General features: G+C 35.4%; 1 protein-coding gene across 7 annotated transcripts in view; it reads right to left on the bottom strand.

Moving 5' to 3' along the window:
• The window catches only part of Tent2 (terminal nucleotidyltransferase 2), a 57057-nt gene extending 37925 nt beyond the window's left edge, over nucleotides 1-19132 (bottom strand). For 5 of the 7 annotated variants that reach the window (XR_007109096.1, XM_047555613.1, XM_047555610.1 and 2 more), the window contains exons 1-5: nucleotides 18835-19132; nucleotides 18465-18587; nucleotides 12476-12648; nucleotides 12167-12256; nucleotides 9818-10055 (exon numbers count right to left, since the gene is read on the bottom strand). Coding sequence is in view for 6 of the 7 variants with exons in the window: in XM_047555613.1 (XP_047411569.1) it covers nucleotides 9818-10055; nucleotides 12167-12256; nucleotides 12476-12612 (465 nt within the window). In the remaining variant the exon portion in view is untranslated. Of the gene's footprint in view, nucleotides 1-9817; nucleotides 10056-12166; nucleotides 12257-12475; nucleotides 12649-18464 lie in introns of all 7 variants that reach the window. The other 2 variants (XM_047555611.1, XM_047555612.1) reach the window with 2 other exon arrangements.
• Between the last annotated feature and the right edge of the window lie 859 nt (nucleotides 19133-19991).

Here is a 19991-nt window from a genome sequence, read left to right as displayed (position 1 = left end):
TCAATTCGTTTCTATGGTTGTGCACGATGTAGAGTCATACAATTTGTGTAATCATACATGTACATAGGATAGTGATGTCTGTCTCATTCCACCATTTTTCATACCCCTCCCTCATTTCCTTCTACATAATCTAAAGTTCCTCCATTCTTCTCTCACAAGTTCATTCATCTCAGTGACTATGTTCATGTAGAAACATTCACAAAATTATAAATATGTAGAAAATACAAAAATTCCATATTCTTGCTCCTCTCCCTTTTTCACATTCATGGAAATATTCCCATCCTCCTTTCCCCCTCCCCTCAAGGACTACTATGATACATACCTAATAAGTTTTTAAATTAAAGAATTTTCCTATCTAGTCATTTACTTAGGGATTCACATTATCAAATCATGTTACTTTACGATAAATACCTAAGGCCCAGAAGAGATAAAACCTCAAAAGAAACCCCAAATATGCTGAAATAAAAGGCTTCTGTTGCCTAATTTAGGGAAATATTTCAGAACATGGTTCTCTTAAAAAAAAAAAAAAAAATGGGTGGGGGTAGTATATATGATATAGAATTTCCCTGGCTAAAATCATATATGATTTCATATGTAATATGATTTTCATATGTAATACCAAGCTGCTATGCATAATAGTACTTCTGGAACTTAATTTTTTCATTACAGGGTAAATTTTTTCCTTATTTTTAATTTTTTTTAAAAAAAGTCTCTTCCAAATGTAAATGTTCAGTTTTCCTTTAAAAAAAAATTATAATACTGCAAGTTAAGCTCAAATTAAATTACCAATAAAAATATCATTTTTGGAGGTCAACACAAACCATTATAAGGGCAGGTAAAAGATGGGTTTAAAAACCCAAATTTAAAAATATATTGACACAGCACTAATTTCCAGAATATATAAAGAACTCAAAAAACTCTACACCAAGAATACAAATAACCCAATCGACAAATGGGCTAAGAAAATGAACAGACACTTCACAGAAGAAGATCTACAAGCAATCAACAGATACATGAAAAACTGTTCAACATCTTTAGTAATAAGAGAAATGCAAATCAAAATCACCCTAAGATTCCATCTACCCCAATTAGAATGGCGATTATCAAGAATACTAGCAACAATAGGTGTTGGAGAGGATGTGGGGAAAAAGATACACTCATACATTGCTGGTGGGCCTGCAAATTAGTGCAGCCACTCTGGAAAGCTGTGTGGAGATTTCTTAGAAAACTTGGAATAGAACCACCATTTGACTCAGCTATCCCACTCCTTGGCCTATACCCAAAGGACTTAAAATCAGCATACTACAGAGATACAACCACAACAATGTTCATAGCCGCTCAACTCACAATAGCCAGATTGTGAAACAAACCTAGATGCCCTTCAATTGATGAATGGATAAAGAAACTGTGGTATATATATACACAATGGAATATTACTCAGTCATAAAAAATAATAAAATTATGGCATTTGCAGGCAAATGGATGAAATTGGAGAGTATCATGCTAAGTGAGATAAGCCAATCTTAAAAACCTAAAAAGGACGAATGATCTTGCTGATAAGTGGATGATGACACATAATGGGGGGGTGGGAGAGGGGCAAGAATGGAGGAAGGAGGGACTGTATAGAGGGATAAGAGGGGTGGGAGGGACAAGAGGGGTTGGAGGGGTGGGGGGGAGGGAAAAAATAACAGAATGAATCAAAATCTATTACCCTAGGTAAATGTATGATTACAAAAACGGTATGCCTCTACTTAATGTACAAACAGAGAAACAAGATGGATCCCATTTGTTTACAATAAAAATGAATTAAAGGGGTTGGGGAGATAGCCCAGTTGGTAGAGTGCTTGCCTTGCAAGCACAAGACCCTGGGTTCCATCCCCAGCACCGCAAAAAAATTAATTAATTAATTAATTAAATATATTGATACACAAAACTTGAGGTGAAACTTTCATAGGGTTGATTCAGCAGTTTTGCTACCTGTTAGTTGAGTCCCCTTGTAAAACAAAGTAAAAAAATACCAAGGCCTTATCATGTACTACAATGTATAAAAAAATGGTGACAGTGTTTGCCTAAATGTAAGTGCTAACTATACACAACAAACACAAATTAACAATGAGCTTTCAAAATAGAAGAAATAAAATTAAATTTAGTCTAGAGAACAGATCATTAGATCAAAGTACTCCTAAAAAAACTGGCAATTCCTCACATTCTCTCATTACCTTAATCTTTGGCACACACGTAACCATAGAAAGAGGTGGTACTAATTTACTAAGTAAAATAAAGCTAGAAGGTTTGGAGAGTGTACTTCAGTAACAGAGCACAGGCTTAGCATGTATAAGGGTCCTGGGTTCAATTCCCAGCACCAAAATTAATTACTTAAAGCTAGATGTGTAACAAAAGTTTTAATTTATTCTTGATGCTCAATTTCCTTTCCCTTCAAATTAACCAATTCCAAAATAAATAGAATAAGAAATATGTTATGCCTAAAACAACCCACTCTTTGTTAGCATGTTAAGTTATAATGGTTTTGTATATGAACATGATGTATAACCTTCTTAATTCATAAACTAGCAAGCTGAAAAGCGGTTTGTAGTACTGGTTTATTTTGGGTTTTTCTTTTTCCCCCTTGAATTTGATTGCTTTGGGGCACATACTGAATTTAGTAAAGGAAGAACAGCATCATAAATGGGAGAAAAAACTAATTTTTTACTAGATTTCTTTTGTGCTGAGTTCTGATTTAGATTGCTCTACATAAATTTACATTGTACAGCTTTCAAATTTGTCTGATAAACACATAAATTAAAAACACAGAGGTCCTTAGAGACATCTAAGGTAACTGTCCCCAAACACTTCCTCCAAGAATGTAAAGAGGTGCCACAAAATTTGTCCCTTTCCAAAATTAAACATTACACAAGAAATTTTGAACACTTCCTTCATAATCATCTTTTTACATTATAGTCAATGTCAAGAAACCTCAGCCTAACCTCAACTCAAAATCTGACATCAATTAAATTGATGTGCATGATAACTTCAACTAACCAGAGTTTTCAAAGAACAATTATAAAAGATGGAATTCACAAGCTTGGAAAACTCTGATTCCTCTACAGGCTCTTTTTTGTACAGGAAAGCATATACTCATCTATACAGAAACCAGAGCAAGAAAAAGGTAAAATTCAGAAAAGTAGCTCAGATTTCCAATTTAAAGAGATCTGTTTGTTAAAACAGAAACCTGAAAAACAAAGAAAAGATTTTTTTTTTTTTTTTGGGTGCTGGGGATGGAACCCAGGGCCTTGTGCTTGCAAGGCAAGCACTCTACCAACTGAGCTATCTCCCCAGCCCCCAAGAAAAGATTTTTTAAATGAAGAATAAAAGTTAAATTCAGAAGATAGTTTTTCAAAATTCAATTCTCAAGTTGTACAAAATACAGGTTATGAAACCTCAGGGTAGTTAAGCAAATTTCCCCCTTAAAGCTGGCAGATGTGGCAGGCTGACTAATTAATAATAAATTCATTATTACCAATCTTAGGTTAACTCCTTATGCTACTCCCCTATACTACTGTTTAAAACCTTCTCCACTGTTTCTCTGGTCAATCTGATTTCCTGCATTTAGTAAATGATATTTCCAACCTCCACTATTCTCAACCTCTGACATCCCATGTCATTCTCCCTACAGGATGACCTTGAATACTAATTCAGAGAGAAAACAGGAAGAAGCCAAGGATACTCCATTAACTTCTTCTTACTACCATATCTACAAACCTCCCCTGCACCTCCATCTGTCTCCTCCTATCCTCCAGTTACAAAAAGCTTTCCTCTTACCTAAGGTCAATCACTCCATTTGTACATTGAAACCATTCTTCTTCTACCTTCCAGAAAACTTTAATCATGATTGTTCTTTTCTTTCCAGAGGAGTCAACCTCTTCTCTTGCTACTGAATCTTTCCTATGAACATGTACATGTGGCTAACATTTCTTTTAAAACATTAAAAAAAAAAAAGGTTGTTTTAACTTCCCATCTTCAGCTCCTCCCCTTCACAGTCAAGTTTTCCAAAATAGTTATGTGTACTCTAAGTCTCCATTTCTGTTTCCTATTATTTTCTCAACTCATGCTAGTCAGTCTTGGACACAAGAAAAGGTTCTCTTTCTAGACAAAGAGCCGTACTCTAGGCTTCAACTACCATCTATGTCGATGATTACAAACATACATTTTTAGTCAATGCCATTCCTTTGAATTCCAGATCTACATTTATTTGACTATCAACTCTAAATATCTACTTCAATATTTCAAAAGCACTCAAAGTCAACAGGCCTACAGTGAACACTGTTCAGTGAAGACTATGCATCCAGCTGTGAATACCAGAAATCTGAGAGTAAATCTCAGAACTTCTCTATCTAATCCAGTAGTTGTCACCTAGAGGCAATTTTGCCTGCCAGAGAACTGGCATTGACTATAGACACTTTTGGTTGCCATGACCAGCAACTGATGGCACCTAAAGTACAGAAGCCAGAAATGCTGCTGACTTCCTACAATGCATAGGGCAGCCCCTCCACACCAAAGAAAGCTGGCCTAAAATATCAATATTTCAGAGGCTTATATACCATAATCTAATAAATCACAAATCCCATCAATCCACATCCCAAATAAAGTTTAAATCCATCAACTTCTACTGATCATAAAGATCAGCACTTCCTAATTCAAGACACCATTACTTATCACCTGGAGTACAATAACTTCTCTACATCCATGCTTTTTCAACCTTAATATGCTTTCAACACTACAGTCAATAGTAATCTTTAACTTATCTCTCTTCCCAGCTTTAAAAACAAAACCCTGAATAGCTTATTGCTGTTCTTAGACTGGTCTAAAAGTCCTTGCATCATCTCCCTATTCCCATCTTTCCTACCACACCTTCAACCACTCTCCCTCTAATTTACCAAACTAGTTCACCTTGGTCTGCTTTCAATTCTTTGCACACACCATGCTCCTTTTTGGGTTAGGACCTTTCCCCACTCTAAAGCATTTTTCCCCCTCCTGCAACTCTTTAACTAGTTCAATCCTAAATCATCTTTCAGATCTTCCTCCTCTAGGATGCTTTCCCTGAGAAATCAAATACATTTTCTCAGCACTCTATAATTTTCCTTCATAGCACTTACAAATATATAAATAAAACTTGATTTGCATGATTATTTTTAATGACTCTCCCTCTAATCTCTAGGTAAATGATAAAAAGACAGTGTATATTTAGCAGTATATTGCCTCTCTCATGTCTAGTACTGCCAAATATCTGCTAAATACTAAAACAAAAAATCAAATCTACTCCAGGAGTTTCAAATGTCATTTTTAACCCAGATGTCTTTGGGACCCATATCTCTGGCCTTGACTTTACTTCAGAACTCCAAACACATACTATCAGTTCAGTTACAAAATGTTTTTCTACAATACCAATAAGCTTATATATGGCAGGGGATGGTATCAATGTAACATGGAAGTTGCATTTGTTGATGATTTGTGCATAGAATAGAAACTGTAGAATTACAATCTTCACAATGAAGAAAAATCCTCAGCATGGCTGCTGCACAGGCAGAGGCCCTTAGAAATCTTAAGACAACTAAAAATAAACATTTGCATCCAGGATTACTGCTCACAAAAGCATACACCTAGCCTCACAGAGTACAATTTCTTTTGTGTCAACCTTAGCAGTCTCACTGACTTAAGATTTCCATTTTCTAACTGCCTTGTCTCAGTGCCCACCATAAGCCAGCATCTCAACTTTATTTTGTATATTTTTAATATCTCCTGCAGCAGCATCCAGCCATGGACACTAAGCTGCCTGCTTGGTCTGTCCAAGTTATTTCCCAAGATATCAATTATTATTCTTGATAGTGTTCTTGTTACAAAATTGTTTTTAGTAGTCTGCTCCAAAATTATTCTCCATTAAGCCCAATGTGCTTAGTGTGCAATCTGTAGAATATGATGTGCTCTCAAGAGCACAAATGTTAGATTTCCCAGTGTCTCAAATATCTCTTAACTATTTCCTCAATCAACTTATACACTAAAAATCTCTGTTCCTTGTCTCTCTTAGTAGCCCAAATTCAAATCACTGGAGTCACTCATGTCTCTCTCTTCCTGTCTTCCCTACCTTCAATTATCCCCACATTCCAACAATTTTCCTTATGCACTATCTTTCATCACTACCATATGCCATAACCAAAAGCTTCAGCCTCTCATCTGGATGCATTAACAAGCTCATGATAATCATCCATTTTTCAGGCCCACCTAATTCCAAACCAAATCCTATCACACTGAAAGATATATCCTCCTAAAAATATAAAACTCATTGTGTTATTTCCTCTACTCAAAAAAAAATTCAGTGGAATTCAAGTTGAAAACTACTGCCCTACTTTTACCTCATACTGAATTCTCTGTTCACATTTTAACCACACTACAGAGGTAAACCATACAAACTTGAGCACACTGATGGCAAAGACAGACGATAAAAATCAGTTAGTACTATTACAAATCACCTGATATTATGGTGAGTTCTAAGAATGTCATCTCCCTACTCCTGACTTTAAGCATCTTAAGTTCCCCCTCTTTGCTTTTTAGAGATAAGGGTAAAATCTCAGTTTTGTCACTTAAGAACTGTGACCTTGAGCAGGTCCTTTAGCTTTCTGAGCTGCAAGAAAATTAGGATAATATTCATGTGATGGGGTGGTTGAATAGACTAAATGATATAGCACAAGTAGAATGCCTAGAAGAGTCATTAATAAACATTAGTTTTCTTTAAAAAAAAATGCTCACTTAAAGAATGACCATTGAACCTTGTTTTCTTTCTCCCACAATAAGGCAGGAAAAAAGTAGCACTAAAGAAAATAGCTCAACTGCACAAATTCTCTCTCTCTGAAATAAATGCTTAATTGCAAAAACATTCTTCATAGAATAATCTTTTTCTATGTAACCAAGTAAAGTGTAATAGGAATCACACTTCACTAGATGACTTATACTGATTGTTGTGAATTTTATGTTGCTAAATTTACTGAAATTCGACATATGCCTACCCCATATCCAGAACTACTGTTTTAGTTCTAATAATTAACTACAAATACATAAATACATGCACAGAGAATTTTCAATATCAATGCATAATGAATTTCATTTAAAAAACAGGCCTTACTGGTATACATATACTAAAAACCCATTTATAGTAAATTTTTATATATTCAAAGAATTTATCAGATTTGCTACTACCACAGGTTTTCACATTACAGCATCATAAATTTCCTTGAGAAAGCAAAGAAGGGAAAGAATAGGGGAAGAGGGAGGAAGAAAGTACCAAAACATCCCAAGTTGGTCTGTTCTCATTTCACTTTGTTTTTTCCTCTCTCCCTGGTTCTACTTTATGGAAAGAAAAGAACTGTACAGAAGGAGAGAATAGTTTTTTCAATAAATTGTGCTGGGACAAGTGGATTAACAACAAAAGAATAAAGCGGAACCTCTTACTTTATATTGCACACAGAAATTACTAAAAATGAAATAAGTCCCTAAATATAAAAAACAACTATAAAAATCTTAGAACAGCACTAAGCTTCATGACCTGGATTGAGCAATGGTTTCCAAGATTCAACACTAATAGCACAAGCAACCAAAGACAAATAACTGAACTATATCAAATGAAAAGATTCTATCCTTTAAAGGTTACCAATAAGAAAGTGAAAAGACAAACCACAGAAACAAAATATTTGTAAATTGTATGCCTGATAAGGGTCTAATATTTAGAAAATAAAAACTCAACAACTAAGCATTAAAAGACAACCCAATTTAAAAATGAGCAAAGAATCTGAAAAGACATTTCTCCGAAGAAGACATACAAATATCCAACAAGCAAATGATAAGATGTTCAACATGTCATTAGGAAAATACAAATCAAAACCACAATAAGAAGGGTTGGGAAAGTAGCTCAGTGGTAGAACGCTTGCCTAGCATGCACAAGGGCATGGGTTCAATCTCCAGTATTACAAATAAAATAAAAATAATCACTCACAAGATACCATCTCATACCCACTAGAATGGCTATACTGAAAAAACAGGGCTAGGGTTGTAGGATGTAGATCAAAGGTAGAGAGATTACCTAACATGCCCAAGCCCCTGGTCCACTACCAAAAACAAAACAAAACAAAAAGACAAATAACAAGTGTCACAAGCATTGGCAAGAATGGGAAGAAAGCAGAAAACCTGTACGCTGCCGACTGGAATATAAAATAGTACAGTCACTTTAGAAAAAGCTTTGGCTGAATCCCAAAGAGTTAAACACAGGACTGGGGATGTAGCTCAGTGGTAGAGTATTTGCCCCCTGGCATACACAAGGTCCATGGTTCTAACCCTAGCGTTGTCAAAAAAATGAATAAATAATAATAAGTTAAACACAGAATTACCATATGATTCAACAATTTCACCCCTAGGTGTATACCGAAGAAAAATAAAAACATATGTTCACACAAAAATGTGTACACAGATATTCACATCAGTATTGTTCACAACAGCCAAAAAGTAAAAATAACCTAAAAATGCATCAATTAAGGAATATATTAGCAAAATGTGGCATAACCACCCAATGGAATATTATTCAAATATAAAAAGAAATATAGTATTGACAGATACTCAACATGGGTAAATCCTGAAACCATTATGCCAAGTGAAAAAAGACACAAATGGCCATATATTATTCAACTTATATGGAATGTCCAGAACAGACAATTCTACAAGGAAGATAGATTTTGTAGGCATGGGAAGCAGTGGTGGGGGTGACAGGGGACTGACTGCTACTTGATACAAGGGTTCTTCTGAGGGTGATAAAATATTTTGAAATGAGATAGTGGTAATGGTTGCACAATTTTGTGAATATACTAAAAACCACCAAATTGTACACCTGAAAGGGTAAATTTTATGGTATAGTCATAACTCAAAAAACAAAAGGATGATAGAAAATTAAAAAGCAGTACAAAGAAGAAATGAAGCAGATGTCGTTTTTCTGATCCACCATTTTTTGGACATTTTCTATGTTCCAGACCTGCACTGGTTGCTAGGAACCCAAAATTGAGTAAAACAAAGTCACTACACTCTTTGGGTTCTTTCTCCTTAGCCTACAAAGGTTCTACTTCTCAAGAAGGAGCAGCTTTGAAAAACAGTAAGTGTAAGCCATAGAAAATCCAAGAAAGCAAAGATATTAACATTATAAACCTTTTCCAATTACCTAGAAGTTTTTTTTTTTTTAACCTTTCACTAAATATGGGAGATACACTTCTACTATTAAGTGTTAAATAATTTGTTCCCAATGCTGACAACATCAATTTCCAATAATTATTATTTAAATAATTACATTTCATTTTACCTGAAATATTTTTACAAATGTTTTTGGTAAGTCTTTCTTGATCATATTACTTGGAATGCATTACTTCCTTAGAGACTCCCAAATTCTCTATTTTTGATGTTTAAAAACCTTATAAAAAACACAAATACTCTAAAAGAAAATGTTTTTTAACACTTTATTACAACAGTCTTATGAAAACTAAGTTTTCTGTAATAAGAACAAGTAGCAAGACTTTAAACTAAGAAATTAAGCATTTGGGGCTCTCATTCCAAATTTTTATGAATTGGGGAAAATACGATTCTTTGATGGCTATACTTAAGATAAAAGAGCAAACAAAATTCAAAGTAATACTTAGAAAATTGGGATGAAAAGTACCTTAAACAGCTTCTTTTAATACATTATTTATATTAAATTTCCAAAAGACAAAACTAAAATCAGCATTATTCTTACCTTATCTTTGGCCTCAGGCAATGTGATTTCTCTAGGTTCTAAAAATGGTATTTCTCGAAAAGGTGGAACACATCTGACTATATCTGGTACATAGGGTGTATGAAACAATGGCGGCATTGAGTATCTTCGTTCACCTGATAAAGGCACTATCTGGTTAACTACAGTTGGCTCCTGGTGGGGTGAATGGAAACGCTGCCGTTTACCATCAAGAGGAAGGTTTTTTTCATCGCTTAATCTCCTGGAAACAAGCAATATACCTTAGTGATTAAAGATACAACTTTCTGACAATAGGAAACAATTAAAATACATAAATATCCTAATAGATAATCACAACGTTATGATTCTTTAAATAAGGCTACATTATTAGCTCTATCCTGAGCTTAAAAAGTTCTCATTTTCAGCACAAGAAATACCTCTTCACCTTAGAAAATGAGTAATAATAATGCATATAGAAAAAAACTACAGTTACATATTGGGGCTATTATTCTCCTGCATTTGGACTACCCTTACATTTCATCTCAGCGGTGAGAACTTTATAGGAACATTTTTATTTATGGAATTACTAAAAATCAAATATCTAAACTCTAACACAAAAAGAATAAGATTAAATGAGTTGAGTACATTTAAAAAAGGGTTCTCTGAATATGCCTATGTTCTGGCTTATCAGTAGGACAAACCAAATTAAGAGATACTTCTATAGAAGCCAAAAAGATATTAGACAACTTAAGATATTTGAAAATGAACTGCACTTCCGATATGAGTATTGTATTAATATAAATTTCTTGCCAGGGCACAATGGCACATAGTTATAATCCCAGCAGTTGGGGAGGCTGAGACAGGAGGATGACTAGTTCAAAGCCAGTCTCAGCAAGACCAAGGCACCTAGCAATTCAGTGAGACCCTGTCTCTAAATAAAATACAAAATAGGGCTGGGGATGTGCCTCAGTGGCCCAGTGCCCCTGAATTCAATCCCCAGTACCCCCCCCAAAAAATTTTTTTTCTTGGACAGGATCAATGTATTTTGGTTATATAAAATGTATTTGTTTTCAGAAGGAAAAAGATGAAATGTTTTAGGGTAAAGTAACATGCTGTCAACAATTTTCTTTCATTATGATCCAGAAAAAAGTAGGGTGGTCAGAAGCAAAAGAAGCAGAAAGAAGCAAATGCAAACTGTGATGAAGAAAATAATTAGTGTTGAGGAAATAGTTTGGTGGTAGAGCACTTGTCTAGCATGAGACAGATTCTAGGTTCAATCCCCAGCATAAAGGAGAAAGGGAGGGAGGGAGGGAAGGAAGGAAGGAAGGAAAAGAAAGGGGAAAAGGGGAGAAGAAGAGAGAAGAGGAGGAAGGAAGAGAGAGAAGGGGAGGGGAAAGGAAAGAGGAGGTCTTTAGAAAATTTTATGTCATACAGAAATTTTTACTACATTTCCTATCATGTAATCTATATAAATTAAAGAACATACAATAAACTTTATTAGAAATAAAAGTATGATGAGCTTAATTATGTACTTTTTAAAAAATATTTTTTAGTTGTCAATCTTTTATTTATTTACATGTGGTGCTGAGTATTGAATTCGGCACCTCACACATGCCAGGCAAGTGCTCTACCACTGAGCCACAACTCCAGTCCCTAACTATGTCCTCTTGAAATTCAAAGGTCAAAATCCTAATCCTTGGGGCTGGGGTTGTGGCTCAGTGGTAGGGTGCTTGACTAGCACGTGTGAGCCACTGGGTTCAATTCTCAGCACCACATATAAATAAGTGAATAAAATAAAGTCTATCAACATCTAAAAAATATTTTTTAAAAAATTCTAATCCTCAGTATCTCGGCATAGAGTTAATTAAGTTAAAATGGAGCCCCTAGGATGGGTCCTAATCCAGTGTGACTGATTTAAAGAGATTAGGACACAGAAAACACAAAGCAAAGAGGGCTTAGGAAAAAATCAACCTGCTGACACCATAATCTCGACCTCTAGCCTCCAGAATTGTGAGAAAATAAATTTCTGTTCTTTAAGTCATCCAGTATCAGTCTGTAGTAATTCATTATGGCAACCCTAGCATAAATACAGAAGACCACATGATTTGGCTAAAAATCTCAACTAAAAAGTAGTTTCCTAAAAAATAATAGCTTCATTTCATCTAAAATTTATAATGGCAGGAATAAACAAAGTATCCCTAAAATTTTTTAAACACACAAAAATTTTAAAATTCTGTTTCTGATCTAACTGATCTGAATGCACAGGTCCCAGAAAAAAATCTAGGGCAGAATACCCACACAATTTTATATAAGATAAATTGTTATACAGTTCTCAGAACTACATAATTTTCTCTTAACATCAGAAGTACTTACTTCCTTCCTCGAAATAGTGGGGATGTTGAGGTCTGTATTGGACTGACATTTCCATATGTCAGCTGCTGTAATGACACAGCTCTAGACAAGCTACCAAAAATAAAGAAAGAAAAATAGTAATATACCTATTTTTTCCTTAAAAACAAAAGCCAATTTCAAAAATTAAATACTTCACTAATCAAAAAAAAATAAGAATAACATTTTCTCTACCATGAATTATTTCAGCTAAAAAAGGTTTATTCAAGTAGAAAATAATATGTAAAAACAATTAAATAATAATATATAATACCAAAACAGCACCATACTTACTCTGCATTCTGAAAATTGAACTGCGCATCTATAAGCTGCTGGTGTGAATAAAGAGCTGGTGACAGGGTAAAGAAGTTATTGTGTTGTTGATGGTTTGGAGTGAATGGCGGGCGACCCAAAATTGAGTTTGGGAACATGCTCCTGTTCACTGAAAGTGAACATGTATTCCTTTCCTACAATAATTTAAAAAAAAATACTAAATTATTATAGCTTAAAGACAATGAATGCTTTGATAACAATTGCCTGCTGTTTAAGACAGTTAAATATAAAAATAAAAAATTTAATAAAAACACAAATGTTATCAAGGCATTAATCTCATTTGCAGTTATTTTTAAAAGTTTGAATAGATCTCTTAAGTACTACACTAGGTAAAAAAAAAAAAAAAACTTATAATAAATTTTAACCACACCTAGATTAACCACATTATTCAAATTATCTCTAAATATGTGCATATTTCTAATTTTCTGATGAGCTTACCCTAATAACATTTTTTTAAAAATCAAGTTATTATCACTGTAATAATAACAAAGGAATCATTCAAGACAGACATTTAATGAAATCTCAGAGATTCTTACATTTATTCACAATGCAATTCATATAAAAATGTAAGCCATCACATGACAACTTGATTCCTAGGATTTGGATCTTACAAATCTGATGAAACAAGGGAAGGAATTTATAACACCCAGCAATTTTTTTAAAATTCTGAGATTCCTTTCAAAGTCTACATAATTTATACAAACGACTTCCAATAAGGGGGCTCTGTTCCACAGGAACAAGGAAAAACTACATAAAGAAATCAGAACCTTTCACTGACCCAGACAGGAGATTTGATAATTATAATTTGTAGTGACTGCTCCAGCAAGACTAGTCTTTTAAAGGGTGCAGTAAGGAAACAAACCAAAACCAAATATTTGATAAAAGTGTACAATGTAAAAATGGAACCCCAGGTCATACTCCCAAAACAAGCAATTAGAAAAAACTTCTCTGAACAAAATGAAAGAGACTATGTAACACAGTAACATAAGAAATCAGAGCATAATTGGGGTTCACCAAGGAAAAGTTAAGCTAAATGTAGTACTTATAACCTAAATGAAATCCTGCTAGGCCCCACCTATACACATAGAGATTCCAATTGGACTTTTAATAGCTCTCAAAACAGACATTCATGGATCACCAGAAGGGGAGAATTTTAAAAATATATGTATCTGGGAATATAAACAGAAACACTGTCACACACACACACACACACACACACACACACACACACAAAGCCAGCACAGTGGCAGAAACCTGTAACCCCAACCACTCAGGAGACTGAGACAAGAAAGCAAATTCAAGGCCAACCGGGGCAATTTAGGGAGACGGAATCTCAAAAATAAAATGTTAAAAAAGAGCTGGGGATTTAACTCAGTGGTAGGGTGCCCTGGGTTCAACACCTAGTACCACAAGAAATAAACAAATAAACAAAAAAAACTAAACTAAAACTTTTAAAGAAAAAACAAAAAGGAAAAATTGGTAGGGGCAGAAAAAAAAAAGAGTCAAGCCCACATGAAAGAAAATAAAAGAAAATCAAACTATGTGATCCAACCTCCAACATTATTAACAGAAGGTTCAGGATGAACAGAGAGAAAATATAAAGATGGAAACAAATAAAACCAAAAACTACCCAGGACTTAAGGACACCAATCCCTAGATTAAAAGAACCCAGTAAGTATAAACCATGGTAAAAAAAAAAAAAAAAAAAAATATCAAGGTTATTAAGATAAAATTTCAGAATAACAGGAAAAAACAGTTTATAAAATATTCCAGAAGAGCTAGGATTGTGGTTCAGTGGTAGAGTACTCGTCTGGCACTGGGTTCAATCCTCAGCACCACATAAAAAGAAATTAGTAAAATAAAGGTATTTGTCCATCCATAACTAAAAAAATATATTTAAAAAAATAAACTATAGAAAAAACATTCTAAAGGTAATGTAAAAAAGGATACAGAACTTCAGTTTCATACTCAATTCTTATAATAACCTAATCATTAAATATACTGATTTAAGAAAAAAGTGACATTATATATCATTTATTATATACTGTGTTTATACATTACATTTATGTTGTGTGTGATTTTTGTGTACATATATATGTGGAGGATAACAAAAGATACAAAAGATGCTAAATCTTCATTTTCAGTAAAAGTTAATCAAAACAATGAGCTATAGAAGTTTTTTTCTTTTTCTTTTTTAAATAACACCTAGCCAAATAAAAAGGAATAAAGTGCTTGTGTCTTTAAAGATTGAGACTAAGAGGGTTGGAAAAACCAGAAGAGCCAACAGAAGAAAAATGAAAGATCTAAGAAGAAACTCATATAGACTCATAAATTACTCATACAGACTTTGGTCCCTGCTTTTGCTTTTTTTTTTTTTTTTTTTTTTTTTTAATTCTGTAACATTAAAATTCCCTAGGTTGGCCACAGACAGTGAGATTCATCACCAACTATGGACAGGAATCTCAGGACCATCATCAAATTTTATCCCAATGCTTGATTCTCTAATTTGGACCAGAGACACAGTATTACCCATAGGAAAAAAAAAATCTGTCAACTTTTCTCAATAGGCAGAATAAAGTTTCTCACATAATTTTCTTGTTAAAGGAGACATTTATTTAAAAAAAAAAAAAAAAAAAGAAAGAAAGAAAGAATATCAATATCTGCTGACCTGTACTCCCTGAAATTCACTGATCAAAGGAAGCAGACAAAGACATTGCTAAACAGCATTCTAGGGAATCTTTTATTAAAAGTACATTCCATAATCGTGGCAACTAACTCTTCATTCTATCTTTTGTCTTGGGATAGAGGTTGGTCTTCTTTACTCTGAGTCTCTGACCTAACTTTCCACAAAATATAATTCCTATTTTATAGATTTAAGAGAAGTGACAATAAATATGATTCACTGTACTTCATTCTGCTTGATATCTCATTTTGTTAGAATACAGATACTATAGATCCAATCAACGAAAGGAATCTGAATTCAGAAAAACTAAAATTAAAATGTTTTCTTTGCAGACTGGAAATGCAGCTTGTGGTAGAACATGTACAGGGTCCTGGGTTCAATCCCCAGTATGAGGCAGGGGTCTATTTTCAGGTTTATTTAAAGAAGTTCAGAATTTAAAACCTAGACAACTTTTATTTATGTCTACAAATAATATGTTGTGTTTTTTCCTCTAGACCCAAATAGGATCCTTATATATGTGCACTTCAGACTTTTAGATGCAAAATGAGGGCTGTAAGGTTGTGCTTCAGTGATACAGCACTTGCCTAGCATGTGTGAGGCACTAGGTTCAATCCTCAGCACCACATAAAAATAAATAAATAAATAAAGTTAAAAAAAAAAAAGAAAGATGCAAAATGAACTAGGTACCCAACCTTACTTTATTTCTATCCCATTACATGATCAAATGCAAACTAAGTATACGTCAAAAAGGTGTCCTATGGCCCAAAACTACAAGGTTAACAACCAATATCCCAGGCTTAAAAGTTTAGAATGACTCTACAACCAAAAGTTTACTCTAGGGTAAATATCTAGAATTCAGACTATCTAAAGTTCCCAGATAAGTGCTGACATTTTTGGAGTCCCGTCAAGATGACCCATCTGTCAAGCTCTCCTCAGAAGGAATCTTGGCCCTTAAAGTCAAACTCTTAACCAACTCAGACTCCAAAGTGAAGAGAGTCATTCCCAGGGAATTTATCAGTGGCATGCAGTGTTCCCCAACATAGGTATCCTGCATGACCATCTAGAGGTAAGTAAATCAAAAGTCCATGAATTTCAATTCCTTTTTCTAAAATATTTCAACAATGATTTGGTAAAAATAATACAAAACTAAAATACATTATAAATAATACCAGGGTTCTTTTCCAAAATAGGATATAGAGTTTGACAGAATAAGATCAAGTAAAACTATTACTATGCCAGGACTTTACAAAATTTTAATTCTTTATTTTCTTTGTGTGTGTGTATGTGTATGTGTGCATGTGTATGTGTGCAGACATTTTCTTTTGTGATGCTGGGGATGGAACCCAGGTCCTTGTGCATGCTAGGCAAATACCTACCACTGAACCAACATTCCCGGTCCTCTTTCTATTCTTAATGAAAAAATTGTTCACAAAATAGTTACGATCTATATAAAGCATTATTCTGCTTTACCTATGGTATTAGGTATATAAATTTTAGGATAAAAAAATTCAGAAATAGGCATATCCTATTTTTGTTATCTTAAAAAGTATCAGTCCTTAACTTTAAAATAGAACAATCTAGGCAAAATTTAAACTGTTTTTTTAAAACTATTCTATCCTTTCTTGCTTTAAGGAGAGAACCTGAAAGACTGTTTCCTAAATAAGTTCAGCCTAATTGGAATTTATACAAATTTATTTGTCGATAATCATAAATGAGACAAGGTAGTAACAGAGTATTTTACAAAGTATTTCCTAGTGATAATAGTATTTGGTCCTCTAATTTACAACCTGGAATTTCTGTCCTCAACTTGACCCCTGCTCCGACAAATTATAGAACACTCAAGGTTACATAATTTCTTTCATCAGGATTCCTTGGAAAGCTGAATATACCTAATGAAAAAAAAATACTGAACCTATACTGGCTAAATCAACTTATCTGTCCATCTTTTCCATACCTTTGATTCCCTAAACTCACCTTTTAACTTCACAATTGAAAAAGTCCAATTCCTCAATCCTGCTCACCAACTATGAAAACCACTTTCAGGTTTTGAACACAATATTCCTCTACATTAAGAATTAAATTCCAGGGTTGGGGAGATAGCTCAGCTGGTAGAGTGCTTGCCTCGCAAGCACAAGGCCCTGAGTTCAATCCCCAGTACCGCAAAAAAAAAAAAGAATTAAATTCCATACAAGTGTGAACAATCTAGTGTTAAAAAAGAACATAGTACCAAATGAGCATTACTTAACTACTGACAAATGGCCTGTTTCAAATGGAACCTATGTGTTACAGGACATTTCTAAATAAGACATAAGTGGGGCTATTCACACCAACAAAGTAATGTTATTGGTTAAAAATTATTATTATTATTGGCTATTAGTACAAATTAAAAACCTTACGGTTGTTAATCAGTATTTTAAAAACCTTGTGGTAACTAAACCATAGAACATGGTATGTACAAAAGCAATGTGAAACAGTCTAGTGATTGATAAATATCAGTTTCCTCACAAAATTACACACTGAACATATGTTAATAAGTTGCCAACTTGGTTTGAGTTTTGCAGTTTCCCTTTGTTTCTTTCTTGTTCACCCTATTGTGTGTGCAATCTATATATAAATAACCTCTATTTTGAACAAAATTTAAAGAGACAAAACAAGTCAGAACTTAAATAATCCAGAAGCCCCTGTTTTCTTACCCAGAAAGAGATGAAGATCCCATACACAAAGGTTGAATGAGAAAAGAAGGGTAAACTGGGTCAGGTGGTGCACGCCTGTAATTCAAGTGACTTGGGAGGCTGAGGCAGGAGGATCACTAATTCAAAGCCGGTCTGTACAACTTTGCAAGACCTGTCTCAAAAGGGCCAGGAGTGTAGCTCAGTGATAAAGCGCTTGCCTAACTTGTGGAAGGCCCTGGGTTTGATCCCCATTACTAAAAAAAGAAGGAAGGAAGGAAGGAAGAAGAGAAGATATTCTACTATCAAGCCAACTTGTGCATTTTCCCATGAAGTGAATAACTGAGGCAATTTCGCCTCATTTAATTAAAAGTCTTAAAAGATAAATATCCTTTAAATGGTTAATTAGTTTGGGATATGGCTAGCATGCATGAGGTCTTCGTTCATACTCCGCACCACACATACAAACACACACAAATTCCAGTTCAAAAAAGGCAGCAAATTGCCACTAGTTCACTGAAATATGGCAATAGAACATATGACATAATAATGTCACAACACGTCAAAGAAAAGTAAAATGGTTAATCGAGGTATTTACCTTAGTTCTTCCCCGCCTTTTGAAACACCATGCACGAGTTCCAAAGCAATCTTCCTCTTTTGATCCTGGACTGAGGACAGGGCGGGGAAGGGGTGGGGGGTGGAAGGCAGCGTGGGGGCAGGACTCAAGGAAGAGAAAAACGGGGAAAGTAAGAGGTCCTGAGATTCTTCGGAAAGTCGAGCAGCGTAGGGGCTGCCTTTAAGTCTGGGATAGCTAAAAGATATTGCCAGAGCCTCCCATGGAAACAAAACGCTAGTTTCAGAAAAAGTTACACGCGCCCCGCCCCCGACTAGGGCCTTCACAGTTGTATCCCTCTCCGAAACCCCCTAAACTCACAAGTGTCCTTGCGGAAGGGTTAAACAGGACCTACCCGAACTGCCCGCCTAGGCGTTCCCAGGAGCCAGCAGCGACGGCCCGGCGTGCTCGGTCGTAGCTGTCGCCCGAGCCAAAGGAGGTAGTGGTGCTAGGTCGATGGCTAGGCCCAGCTCCGGTTCCGGCTAACGATCTAAGCCGGGGCGCGGCAGACGAGGGAGGAGAGACACAAGAAAAGGCAGGGCCGGCAAGGGTGCGGAAGGTTGGGGGCGGTGGCAAAAAGCGGAAGACCAAAAAGTCGCCGAAAAAGCGGCTTAGGAAACCCTGTCAGAGATATCCGGAAGATCGACATGACCCCGGATGGGAACAACGAACGGGAGCAAGAGGTCACACTTCCGGCAGCCGCCGCGCCCCCTCCGGAGTGCGCTTTGCTAGAATGCGCAGGCGCAAAACTGCCCGTCAGGGGTTGACCCGAGGTGATTGCTCATTGGCTTGCAGAGTGGATGGCAAAGAGCTAGCTGGCACTGACCTGACAGGGAGCAAGCTGGGGTGAGGACCGCTTCCCGGTGGACTGTGTGTGCGTCCGAGCTTGCCTGTAGTTCTTGTTCTGTTGAAGGTTTTCAACCGATTCTTATATCAGTGGGGCAGCTCCTGCCTGAGAACTTTTTCCCTGAACCAGTTTTCCTCCACTTCTTTCTCCTGGATCAGTATTAAGCTTGAGTTGTTGTTTCTCCCCTCCAATAAACTGAGAGCTTCTTCGGGGCGAAAATGCCTTATGTATCTCAAAAGGCGGGATTCAGCGCTCTGACCATAATAGTATTCACTAATTCAGCCAGTTCCTATCGCTGTTTCTTCTGAGTGAGCTTTAATAATTTGTGAAAATATCCAAATTGGTTTTTTTTTGTTTATTTATTTATTTTTAACGTTTACATAGGGTAATGATGTTTCTTTTTTTCCCTTCCCCCCCACCCCTCCCACCCCTCTTTTCCCTCTATACAGTCCTTCTTTCCTTCATTCTTACCGCTCTCCTTAGCCTAACTCTAAACCTAACCCTAAACCTAATGCTAACCCCTCCCAACCCCCATTATATGTCCTCATCCGCTTATCAGCGAGATCATTCATCCTTTAGTTTTTTGAGATTGGCTTATCTCACTTAGCATGATATTCTCCAATTTCGACCATTTGCCTACAAATGCCATAATTTTATCATTCTTC

The sequence above is a fragment of the Sciurus carolinensis genome, chromosome 6 (assembly GCF_902686445.1).
Source record: "Sciurus carolinensis chromosome 6, mSciCar1.2, whole genome shotgun sequence".
Lineage (NCBI taxonomy): Eukaryota > Metazoa > Chordata > Mammalia > Rodentia > Sciuridae > Sciurus > Sciurus carolinensis.
Note: the sequence above shows the minus strand (reverse complement) of the source record. Positions and strands in the feature narration are given on the sequence as shown.